Below are 13116 nucleotides of genomic sequence, written 5' to 3' on the forward strand. Positions count from 1 at the left end.
CTCCTTTTTTTTTTTTTTTCCCTCTTTTGTTGTGCTCAGGCTTTCTGCACCGTTGGAAAGAACACAGGAGTTTCAATATATTTTATTTTACTTTGTATTAGTCCTTGAGTTCCCAGAACTGAGAAATTCTTAAAAGCTGGTAACACAGAACATGAAGGAATTAGCTGGGTCAATGGGTCCATTCCTGGGCAATCACAGGCAACTGTTCAAGTGGGCTTCAGCTCGGAAGGGGCTGAGGGCGTCACGTGCCACTAGCTGCACTGCGATTCCTGCACACTTTAATGAAAGGAAGATGAAGGAATGATGGTGAAATCATCCTGTAAGCACATTGTCCAGCCTTTCAGGTCACCGATGAGCAAAAAGAAGTTTAAAAGTTCAGAGCTTCCGTAGAAGGATGGAAAAATGAGTTTGAGATTTATTTCCTGAATAATTTTAAGAACACAGGAATTTTGTTCCTGTTTTCAGACTTAAAAGGTAGAGACAACTTCAAAATTTGTCACTTGCTTTTGACTTGGTATTCCTTCCCACTGGGCTTACAGAGAGGGAATGACATTCACGAGTCTTCAATCAAGGAAAAATACAAGCTTGCATACAAGGATTCGTCACAACGAACCTGTGTCCACGTTATACAGTTGTCTGTGATCCTGTGGTGGGACTTTTCTGTCCTTTTCCCTCTGTGCCTGCCAGCATATCCTGTTAGTCTTTTCCTTGGAGAGCTGAGAGGTTCTTTCTGGCCCATCTTGCCTGCCCTGCAGCAGGAACTGTGGGAATGCCATGGGAAAACTGGCAGTACTCAGCTGAATTTACTTTTGTTTTCATTTCAAAATTACCATGATCTGGCTTGAGCTACAGCAGAATTGTGCAAGTTGGACAGGGTTTAAAGCACTTTGAGACTCRTGTTTCAAAGGCTTTTCTGTGTGCRTTGTAAAGAGACGAGGCCTGCGTGACAGCTGTATTAACTGGGCAGTGAGGATTGCAGAGCACTTCCAGCCCATCCAGGGCTGAACAGCGGTAGCAAGAAGGGGAACAAGAATCTTCTCCCATTAGTCAGAAGGCAGAAATCTTGAGATGGATTATGACTGCAAGGAAAAAAATGTGTACTTGCAATGTAAACTGTGAAGCTGATATCCCACTGGGAAGTGTGAATGTCATTATGGTACTAACCTTTGTGCATAATACATAAATTAACGGATTAATTTAATTATTTATCTTTCAACATTTTGTCATGTGGCAGAACTGGAATGTTGATAGAACAACAGATAAGCACAAAAATTTCAGGCTACTGTTCCTGTGTTATGACTTTTAGTCACTAGAAAGCCTCAAAATATTAGGTTTAAAAAAGTTCTCTTAATACCAGAAAACCCAGCCATGGGATTGTTATCCATTTTATTCATTCAGTCCAAGGCTGAAACAGGGTCTCACATGAAATTACTGCTAATTCTGATTTTTCTTTGAGCTTTTTAGCTATGTTGTTACAATTTTCTCCTTCCAACTATTGTGGGAAAATTGCCAGGTACCAGAAATAACCAGTAACTCAAGAAGAAGAAAAAAAAACTCTCTTGATTCTGTTCATTTGTTGAAGATTTTGATTGCTGTTTTTCATTTACCCGTTCTCCCTCTGCATGGCCCAAATCTGGGAGTTATTACTCAGTCATTTACTCCTCCATTGACTCCTAGGGGGATATTTAGCAGTGTAAAGACTTTGGACGCAAACTAACTTGGGTGGTGTTCTAGAACATTTRTGGTCTCATTGTGTCAAATTAATAATGGCCTATTGTCATTTCTCAGGCATTTAATCTGAAGGTTTCAACCAGAGTTAAAATCTAGAGGGTATTTTTTGCTCATTTCTTTTGCATGACCATGACTTAGCTAATATTCTATGCAGTATGCAATATACTGTAACCGTCTGGGATTGTATAAATAATGGAAGGCAAATGCATGCTGACCTGCAGTTATGTCTGTTTAGAGCGGACACTGAACTTGCTTGCTTGGCTTGTTAATATTCTAGTTCCCTAGCAGTCAATCTGGTTTGATATTTATGTGACCCRGCAAAGTGTATTTTTCTTGGCTTAAAATTTTATTTTGCTTTATTTCCCTTTATTTCTCTGAAAGTCAGTCTGGCTTGACTGCCAGCTGGATTATGATATGTGGGCAGCATGCATTCACCTAGTCCCTCTAGCCCCTCGGCTGTGCGGACATGAAGTCCTTGCTTTGCTTTCCCTGGCATGGTGATTGGAGGTGGCTGGTGATTATACAATTGCCTTCTGCATTCCTCAGAACACCCAGTGGGTTTGTCCTTCTTGAGATACTTTTTGCTTCTTTGTATTTATATATTTTAAAGCTCCATTGCTATAGAAAGAAATTAACATTTTGATATAAAAATGCTGCTGTTACCTACAAATACCACAGCCACTATAAAACAAACAGATAAAAGAATAAACATACTGAGTCAGTGGAAACTGATAAAGTGCAGACGCTGCCTTAGGCTATCTCTGCACACAGCAGACTTAACCTACACGTGGACTTTATCTGTCTTTTTTTTTTTCTTTTTTTTTTTTTTTTACTAGGTCACTAAAGACATTCTCTGTTTCCAAAAGTAATTTTCGGTCACCAGTGATAAGCAGAGTAATCTTTCCCAATATTTCTGATAGTCTGGGACTTGAACTTGCACACTTAGTTCTGTTGTGCGGTAAAGTGATCAGGCCAGCGTCTCCTTTACCTTGATAGTGCAGTACCATCTCCCCACACCCTGCAATCCCAGCGCAGGCTAAGAGACTTCCTTCCAGAGCCTTGTACTTTTAATAGTTCTGGGAGGTGCATGGCTAAATGTCTTCCYGTCTGTTAGATGAGATAAATGCTGTGTTTATCTCATTGAAATGTCACATTAGATTATAATAAATATTTAAATGTGCCAACAGCTCCAAAGAATAGGTTGGAGATACGTACTACCAGGATGGAAGAAACATTTGTATCATACACCAAAGCATCTTATTAAGTGCTTTAGAATAGAATGACAGGTTGCAAATCATCCCCCCTGCTAGTCTGAAGCACATGTAACCCTTTTCCTGCACCTCCTCTGCAATTACAGACGTAGCTTTTCTTGGGACATTTGCTTCTGTCTCTGCTGTGCTTTTGAATGGGAAGATGCTGGGTTTGATTTCAGACTTTTCAAAAGTTTCAGACTTTTCACCTTTCTTTTCTCCAGTGTGCAATTCCATGCTGTGGATTAAGTGATGGGAGCTGCTCCTGTAGGTGGGCCAGGGCATTGGGCCACCTGATGGAGGCTGGTCCTTGCCTGGGCTGTGGCAGAAATGTGCAGCCAAGTTGGGTGCTCCTTCAAGCTTTCTTGGTCCCAGGCTTGCCTTTAGGTGCAGCAAGCAGCTTTTGGCCTGTATGCCTGATACAACCGTTCACAGATGAGCTGTGTCTGATGTCTCAAAGCAAGAGGTAGCTGTCCTGAAAGTGTGTGAGACAAGGAGCTGAGCAGTCTGGGGTGCAAGGAAAATGGGCCCCTCATGAACATGAGGCAAATGCCTTAGTGTATGAAACAAGGCAAGTCTGCAGTTCATCACCTAGTTGACAATATTTTCCATAATACTCCCAGCCTGCACTATACAGCTGGTCAGTCTAGTTGCATATATTCAGCATGAAAAAACTCATTGAAATCTTTGTGAGTCTTGCTACCTTTTCCAGGTTTGTGTTGCAGGTTGGTGATATAAAACACATTGATGGGCTGTTGTTGTCTCAATTTAAAAATAAACAGTATTTCCTAAGTTAGTTTGAGCTTCGTGGTTGAACTTCAGGAGGATTAATTCTGTCTTCCATATCTGTTCAGAGTTATGTATCACACTTTCTCAGAGAAGTTCTGCTTCCCATAAATTTTTTGAATTTCCTTTTACCTGGGATCTGACTGAACTGCCATTAGAATCTACCCCCCCCCCCCCCGGAGTTTACCAGAGCAGGGTAGAGTCTTTAGGATCTTTTCAAAGTCTACTGAAACTGCTGAAATCAGTAAAAAACCTCCTATTGGTAGGGCCCTAAAGCCCTACTAGATAGGAGGGATAGAAAACTCAACTAATGTATATATATCCTGCGAGGGAAGAAAATCTTCTCATGGCTTCCCAGGTTTCCCTCTTTTTCATGCGGACTGACTAATTTGCTAAACCAGATGTTTCTGAGCCCAGAAGATCTATTAATCTATATATTTTCCAGTTTGCCAAACTTAAATTACCAAAAAAGTAGATGAAACTGTCATTCACCTCTAGTGCTTAAGATCTCCTAACACAATGTAAAAGTGCTTCGAGCAAGAAACGGAAGGGATTAACCAAAGCCTACATTATCCTTGAGTTCTCGTTCATCTCCGTGGTGCCAGAGCAGCCTTCCTCTTCTGGAGAAGCTCGGGTGGGCACTTAGAATCATTTCCTTTGGCAGGTCTGTTCATAGGGAATATTACTCCTCCAGTTATCATATTTCTAGAGGTACCCCTGCATAAAAAGCGTGCCTGTGCTATTAAAGAAGTCATGTTAATGGGCCTAAAATGTTTCAGTGGGAGGACTGGAGTATTTGGCGAGGATATTAMTGTGCAGAAGCATTTTGTTGTTGGGATATGTCTGCACATGGGCTATTCACTCATTTGTGTTTAGCTTCTTACAGCCTTTGTCTTGACCTTTCACTTGACTACTTCTCCTGTCATTTTCTTGGTATGAAAAATTTTAGCCTTTCTTTTGACCTCTGTGAACTCATAAATTCTAGTTGTTCACACACGTAATCGCAGAGCAAACAAAACAGCTGGAAAAAACTCTTACCAAATAACACCAAGTGAAGTTGTTGTAGGGCAGGCAGAGGAGACTGTGAGCATCCTGCTGCTCTCTGGCAAAGAATGTCATTGCTCTTAGAAATACCCTTCACTGCTTATCCATATGTCTATGTGCCATGTCAGATAGCTTGAAATAGGCCATAATTTCCTAGTAACCTGATCAATATGTAAATATGTCCCAGTTTAGCCCTTACACTGAAATACTCCCACACCCTAGATGAAAACTCAGGAATATAACTCTTTAAGAAGACATTAGAAGACTTGGTGCCTTCTTAATGCTAAAAGTAGAGTCATCCTCTTATTCCAAAATCATATATCCTACCTAGTGAAATTTTCCACTTTAGGAGTAAGAATGTTTATGTCCGAGATTCATAAAGGCTTAGACAAGTGATATGAAAAGCTGGGGGGGTCTTTTGTTGTTTTTTTTCTTCTAGTCAGAAAATTGTGGATAGTACTATTTCAGTCACATCAACAAGAAAGAATTTCTAGGCTCCWAAAAGGGATTTCTGGAGAAATGTCATGTGGTCCTTACCCATCACTCTCATAGTATCTTACACTGTAAATAGCATCTTGCATTATGAGCAGCTTTGCTACTGGTCCTTTCTTTAAAATAAATTGGTAACTTCTTTCTCTTCCAAATAATTCAGCTGCCTGTGTCTGAAAAACTGTCCTTACAATTAGCATTTTGAAGTGTCAGAAGATRATGGGTTTCTCATTCTAAAGGTGACGTATTTTCCCAATGGTGGTAATTTCCCCTGTTTYGGTGTCACATTTCTGCAGTGCATGTCATGTATGCATTGCATGTCTTCAGATGCATAGAGAGGTGTAAAAGCCAAGACTATCATTCTGATATCTTTATGACCACTGAATTTATTGGAATCTTACAGGTAAAAGAGGTTCCAAGAAATATCTGCAGCTATTTACTTAACTTTCAGCTTTTTTTATAACGCTTTAGTGGACAGGTTGAAACGTACCTTTTTTTTTTTTTGCCCCTAGCAAAATGATTTTCCTTTGAAAATAATACTACAGACAAGTGTAAATGGAAGGACTGGTATTAGTCAGATTATAAAAATGTCTCTATCATAAATTTAAATTCAATAATGCTATCTCTTCTCTGTTAAAAAAAGAAAAAAAATGCTGATTAATGTACTCTTCATTTTTGTATCTCTGCTGCCCAAACTAATAAATAAAATTAGACTAAGCTTGATATATTGATAGTTTTGGATTTGCTTAACAAGAATGAGAAATTGGGGCTCATATAACAAGCAAACTTGGTTATGGGGTCCAAATTATCAGTAATTTGTAATAAGTAGTTTATATCCATTCTATGAAATCACAAGACTTGTGAACTCTATAACAGTGGTCTGAAAAATTGCATCTGGCCCAGCCTGACCACCTAGTGGCAGTGAAGGGAAGTAGGATACTGAGGAAGTCACTTTAGCATGCACCCTACTCTGTTTCCAAATGAGAGCTGGTGCAAATGGCAACACTAGTTTTGTGGCTGTTTCCCTGGTTCTGTAAGATATTCAAATGTCGAAGCCTTAACGTATGRTGGACATTTCTGGTTAATTAAGGAGTTTCATTGATTTATTCTTAGCACAGGGYAGTTAGCCAATGTTCAGTGCTAGAGAATTATTGACTTCAGATAGAGTATAGGATAGCTGAGAAGAAATATTTTTCTTCCAGAGATAATTTTTCTTTCTKATTCTCTAAGCAGGAATGATATATATCTTCTATCTGTAAATTATTATAAGTACTAAATAGTGTAATATTTAAATAACTGTCAGCAATTTTATAGTAAAAATATTCATTACCATATTTAATCAAGTGGTTACTATTACTTAAAGTATTATTAAAATTTGGTTTTGGAAGTGAGCAGGGATGAGGCTTCAATGGATTTGGATCTTGACTGAGTAATTATTTTCAAAGGAGCATGTGGCACGTGTTTGACAGCTTGGCTTTTAAGTATATGCTTATGAATCAGCTACCGGTGGCACCGCTTTTCAGATCGCGTTGTAACAGTGCGAGTGCCTGGAACCCGAACGCTCACGATGCAAAGTTTCAAAAATAGAAACTGTGCTATTTRTAATACCTATTTGGCTATGCATGGAATGATATTGAATAAAAGGTTTGTGTAGAAATCTCCTTCACATTTTCATAGCAAATAATGAGCATACATTAAGAACAAATTACATGTATCTGAACTTAATGGGCGAGATGTCCCAGGCCTCTGCAAATGAATACTAATGGAAGGAAGCTGTAATATATATTGAACATTTAATTAACTTTCAGGGCAAGACTGTCAGTACATTACACAGAGGCAGCACGTGTAAGAAAAACAAACAAAGAAATAAAACTCCTACCTATATTTACAAGACAGGTTCCAAAATGGGAAGCAAGAGACATTTTAGCAGTAATTTTCCCACAGAAGAATCCTAATGATTCTGTGAGGYACTGGCTGGTAAGGACACATGTGGTGTTCCCTGCTGGAAGAAATCCAAATGAAAGAGATTCATTTTATTAACAGTCAGATGGACTATGGTTTGAGATGGCCATAGATTTACTGTGCAAAAAAAGTTTATGTAAAAACAGAAGCAAAAAAATTTAAGCAAAACTTAAACTTCTCTGACCTGTCAGACAACATAGCTGTATTGTGTCTGCCTGGGGCCTGTGTGCGTGTGTGTGTGTGCRTGTGCGTGTGGGTGTGTGCGTGTGTGTATCACTAGTGTGAACCTCCGTGCGATGGCCCACAGTTGTGTAAAATCAAGCTGCTGACGTATAGCTGACATTTTCATCCTGTACGAGTTAGTATCACCCGCAAGCAGAGGAGAATCAAAATTCTGGTTTTGTAGTCGCTTAAAACTCAAAATGAMCATGAATATGTTACATTGTCACATTAGGAAATGTATATAAATTACAACTCTAACTCAAGCATTTGCCTCTATGGAAAACTAGATGTGATATTTGTATCTCAGTGAAAATAGAATAACAAAGGAAATAATCAGCCAGGGTATCTTGCTCATACAAGCAGTACATAACAACATTATCTATTGCAGCCAAACACTGTTCAGTCTAAGAAAATTGCTTGTGTTATGAAATGGCAAATTAAGCTTTATTATATAAGTAGTGACACTAGTGATCCCTGCAGTCTTTACAAGGATGCTAGTAAAATAGCTTTTCATCGTTAATTGCAAAACAGATAAGGTACTGCTTGCTTACTTGTTATTTAAGAGGTTTCTTTTACAGTCTTTGCAATATTTGCCTTAACTACCATTTTTAGAATTCATTGATGCACTAGTGAAATAATATCACATGTTTCTAAGCAATTGTGAAGATGTGAGAGACAGCTCAAAGACTCAGCAGGCTGATAACTGCGTATCAAAGCTGAGTTAATCCTCCGATGGTTGGTTAGTGCACAGCTAGGAGGAGATTCGCTGAGAGACTGCAAGCAGATGATACATCGTAGCTATTCCTAGGAGCTAGATTTCCTCTCCATCTTGAATTTTGTGAGTCAGATTTCATTTGTCATCATTAGCTGTCGATTCCATCTTGGTTCATTTTGTTGCATTTGGGAGGTCTACTGTGTTTCATCAAGCATTTTGGAGGATATGGATTTCTAGGGTAGCTATTGGACCTTTGAATGTTGGGCAAATTTCCCTTTAAGTGCAATGTTTATTGTTGCTGCATATGCATTTTTGACAAAAGAGATTTTTGGCAATAACAGTTTATTCTGCTTTTTGGGCTGTAAACAYCAAATTTCTCTGCTGCACGTGGGGTGACTTTGACTTACTGCTAATTCGTCAATGAAGCCGTATGTCCCTCTGCCCGCAACACGTCAAGGACGGCGCTGGTCGCTCTTCCCGGGAGCTGTGACGCCGTGGAGGCAGAAGGGCAGGGAGCGGCAGAGAGGGGCTCCGCTCTCTGTCCTCGGCCTCCTGTGTCCTCTGACTTCCCTGCCTGCCTTGGAGACCTGTGGACTTTGCGTGTCCAACCCTTTRCTCTGCTGGGCGGAGGCAAGGCAAGTCTGGCTTTCTGCACAGATCCGCTCACTTTGCAAATACAACAGCAAAATCACGTTTGCACAATAATCTTACTAATTTGCTTTTACATCGCTGTATCCATGTGGCCTTCTTTCCCTACACAGAGCAGTTACCTGGGTTCATTTTGTGATATCTGGGACTTGCACTAGATCTTAACACTTGTTTACATGTATATACTCCAAACACATGAGGTGCTGCAGTGAACCAGGGGAAGCAACCTGCTCCTCCAAGCAGTGCCTTCTCCATAGAAATGTGCATTTGGATTTGACCTAAATGTAAGTTTGGGCAAGTCACCAATTCTCTGTTCTCCCGAGTCAAACACAAAGGAAAAAAAAAGGTTGTACTTTATGGCCTTACCTAGAACAAGTCAGGAGATGGGATAGCACATTTTAGGTTTTGGCTGGGGAAAGGGAAAGTGCTAATAATTCACTGACACAGTGTTGTTACGGCCATCGGAAATGAACTTCTACATACCCGCATTTGAGCTGGCCCTCACCAGTTTCACATTAACAAGTGAGCATTTGAATGAAGGCATGAGGGACAAATTCAGAGACAGCAAAGRGAATGTTTACAGTCGAAGAAGAACGCAGCYTYGCTACCCAAAATATGAATTGCGTTTTATCAAACTGGCAGAAAAGCCAGCAAGTAATAAGTTGCATCCTGTTATATTTAGCTGGCAGGCAATAAACAGTGGTCAGCCTGCTGCCTTGTATCACTCACTTTCAGCAGGATCTGTGGCTTGACTGCTTTTTATTACCTGCCAGCTTTTCTGCTGGCTTTATCAAATGTGATTTTAAAAGCTTTCACGACCTCCTTAATTCATCTCGCTGTGCCTATGTGTTTCAGGGACTTTACTGTGTATATGTGATCTAACTTGATCAAATACAATGAACTGTGTATGCGGTGGCACTTGTGAAATGAGTAGAAAAACAAATATTGAATGGAAAGAGAAGGTAAATCAGCAAGTCCCTGCTATACCAACAAGGGTATACAGAATGGGAAGGGAAGAGAAAACAATAACAGCTCTTTTAAACTGCAAAACTTACATTTATAATATACCAAAAAGGTCAAGTGATCAGTCATATTTTGATGTGTAATAATAAATATAAAAGTATAGGGGATAACATTATATACTTCAGATAACTTTTGTRTGTTACATATAAATAGTCTCCCTGGTCACAGAACATTGGCCAGCGTATTGGTTGGAAGATTTCACTATTAGTATGTCTTCCACAATTAGCCRGTCCTTTGAAGAAGTTGGTGCTGGTGCCAGTGACATGCTAGATCTGTTGGGCGGCTTATGTCCCCTGTCTGGCCAGCACCAGCAATACTGGGAGCATCAGGCAAGCAGTGGAGGCTGCCCTGGAACATCATGGCTGGGGCATTYGGGCTTCCCAGATCAGAGACAGCTCTCACTTGCCTTGCTGTTGTCACTAAATATAACAGGAAATGTGCTCACATGCATTTATGTAATGGAACCTTTCTGCCCTGCAGACATTTTTAATGTCTGTAAAAGTCATTACCCTGAAAATGCTGATGAATAAGGCCAAAGGACCAAAATAAGCCCAGGATTAATTAGGGTACACTCCCGTTGTCTTCACCACCCATTAAACTAAGATTTGCTACTAGGTTCAGTTGAGTCAAGGCTGGATTTTTCTTCCATCAAAATAAAATCAATTTTCTAACTAYGGATGAGCCAGATATACTGGCTTACGAATGTTCCTAGTCAGAAAATCCACAGGCTACATTAGGGGAGAAAGCATAACAGCGCTGAGGGAGAAAAAATACAAAATAATTGAGTTGTTCTTTCTGTGTTTCAAAAACTGTTTTTTCTTCCAGTTTAACTCAGTTATACTATGATTAGGTGGTTTTGGTTTTCTCTCTAACTGTGAATGTAGAATTCAGACATTTTTCTTACTCATGCAAAAAGCATTCACTCGGATAAATTTCAGCATGGCTCTGTATACATAGCTTTTGACTGTCATGGGAGATCCCTAATTACATTCATGTCATCAAGGATTTTTTTTTACAATGTATTCACCTAAAATTGTTATGTCAGAAACATTAAGAAAGGTGATTATTATTACAGCTAAAGCATAAAAAGGGAACCAATAATATCAAATCCAGGTAATATTTACCATACCGTATAGATTCATTTGATGTAATACAGTTATGCTGTGTGTTGATTTCCCATGATCATTATGTTCTGAGAGGAAAACCACATATGAACTAAAGCACAGAGTAGCCTGTATCATTTCAATTAGTCTCTCATTTGATGTTGATTTATTTGTGCTGAATATTATTCTACTGTGTGAAAATTTGGCCTTAAATCACTGGAATGATAAAATTGGTCAGGTTGCATTTTACATAGTTGAAGTCTATTTAAAATGTCATGCTCCCTAGGAGCTACTTCATAGTTTAATGAAAAATCTCAGGAAACAAGTATTTTTTTTGAGGACATAGATCGTGGTGGAAAACTGGCTAAATGAAAGGTTTTCCAAGCAGAACACTTAGGAAGAAACAATTGCTCCAGCTGACTAGATCCCATTCAGTGGAATAGAGCTTTTAATAGAGCACTGCTTGTGCCACTGACAGTCACTTATAAATCATGGAAATAATGATCGATGGGACACTATTAAAATAGGCTCCACGACAGCTAATCTTAAGTTGGAATTTATAAGCGTCTCCCACTGCAAGCCTGGATGCAGCCTGGCAGTCAGCAGAGCGTCGGGATGAGGGGAATGATGCTGCTGAGCAAAGGGAGTCCCCAGAGAATCGAGCCGTCCTTCCCGTGGCTTGCAGGCGTCCAGCTGCCCCGGGAAATCGGCAGGCGGATGTACACACACACGCACGCACACCCATGCCCTCTGTGTGCACTCCCGGAGTTTCTGATGAAATAATTCAGCCTGTTCGTTTTGAAAGGAATTGTGCGTGTCGAATCTTAGAATTTCTGGAACAAGCTTTATTCTTTATTTCAATACTGTAAATCCCGGGCAAAGCCAGAATTATGATCTATAACTGATGAAGATGAGATTCTCAGAAGTGCTCAGTATTGCTTTCTCCGTATTTGTGGAAATCAATATACGTTTAACATTTTCGGTAAACAGTGGGTGTAGACCAAGGCTAAATCTGAACACTGGAGAGTCTCAGACAAGTTCTGGAAGGTGATATATTCAGAGCTTATACCTAAAGTTGTACTCAGAAGTAATAATTTACACAACTAAATAAAACTGACTTGACTTTTCCAAGGAATGGCAGACCTATGATATCTATTCATTTTAGGCGTTGTGAGCCTCTGGAAAGCAGAGGTRCATAGATATAGAACCCTAATTTTAGGCAACCGGGTTTGAAGCATTCTGTCTCAGATCTGTGCAATAAAGTGTGAAATCATTTGTACTAGCAATCTCAGACAATTGGTGCTTCAGTGTATACCAGACAATCTCTGAAAAAAATTCAGCAATAAAATAATAGAAAATAACTTTGGCCTATAGGTTAAAATCTATACCCTAAATAAAACTGGACAGACTATCRTTCAAGCAAACAGTGCAGAAGACATAGATTTCTTTCTAGTTGAATTAATAGAGGATATAGCTTGAAGATTTTCTTTTGTGGACTGAGACTGCTTCACAGGTTTCCAAACTCCATAATATCTGAGTGTTTCATCACAGAAGTCCTTTTGTAATTGCATTTTAAACATATGGAGTCGCTACTTGCCTTGTAAATGTATTCATATGGGCAACTAATTAAATAACAAGAAGATTACTGAGTTACTCTGTGATGTTGCTGTGTTGCTTTAGTTATGTAGAAAGTGATTTCTACATTCAAAATGTTAATATCTGTAGCGTTTGACACCTGTCATAAGGTATCAAGTTTTGAGCCTTCTGCATAAAAGACACTCAACTCCTTAACAAACCACGCTGATTTTCATGAATGCACTTCTACTTACTGCTGTTTCTGTGTGAAGAGGGAGCTGACAAAGTGCTTCAAGTTCGATGGCAAAAACATCTCTCCTACTGTTCTGCAACATCCATGCACCTGGTCTCCACAGTGCTGTAGGATGTGGAGGCCAGGAGGCAAGGAGCTTTAGTTATCAGCCTCTTCAGCATGCTTCCCGGGGTGGAGATGGCGCAAGTAGAGGTTCAACAGCAAAATTTATGATGTTAGACCAACAGCATTTCCTCTAACATTATCSAGGTACAACTGAAGAAATATACGGAAAAAAAARGGAAAAAAGCAAGAGGCCTTGCTGTTCACTTGCAA

At 39.6% G+C, this 13116-nt stretch overlaps 1 protein-coding gene across 1 annotated transcript in view; it reads left to right on the top strand.

Annotated features, from left to right (window-relative positions):
• Positions 1 to 9314: 9314 nt before the first annotated feature.
• ZNF804B (zinc finger protein 804B) overlaps positions 9315 to 13116 on the top strand; it is a 138366-nt gene continuing 134564 nt past the window's right edge. The window contains exons 1-2 of the mRNA XM_085310562.1: positions 9315 to 9501; positions 10024 to 10199. Of these exons, the coding sequence (XP_085166688.1) occupies positions 9315 to 9501; positions 10024 to 10199 (363 nt within the window). The remainder of the gene's footprint in view (positions 9502 to 10023; positions 10200 to 13116) is intronic.

This window comes from Rhea americana, unplaced genomic scaffold (genome assembly GCF_003343005.1).
Source record: "Rhea americana isolate MKP2758 unplaced genomic scaffold, rheAme1 scaffold_32, whole genome shotgun sequence".
NCBI classification, from domain to species: domain Eukaryota; kingdom Metazoa; phylum Chordata; class Aves; order Rheiformes; family Rheidae; genus Rhea; species Rhea americana.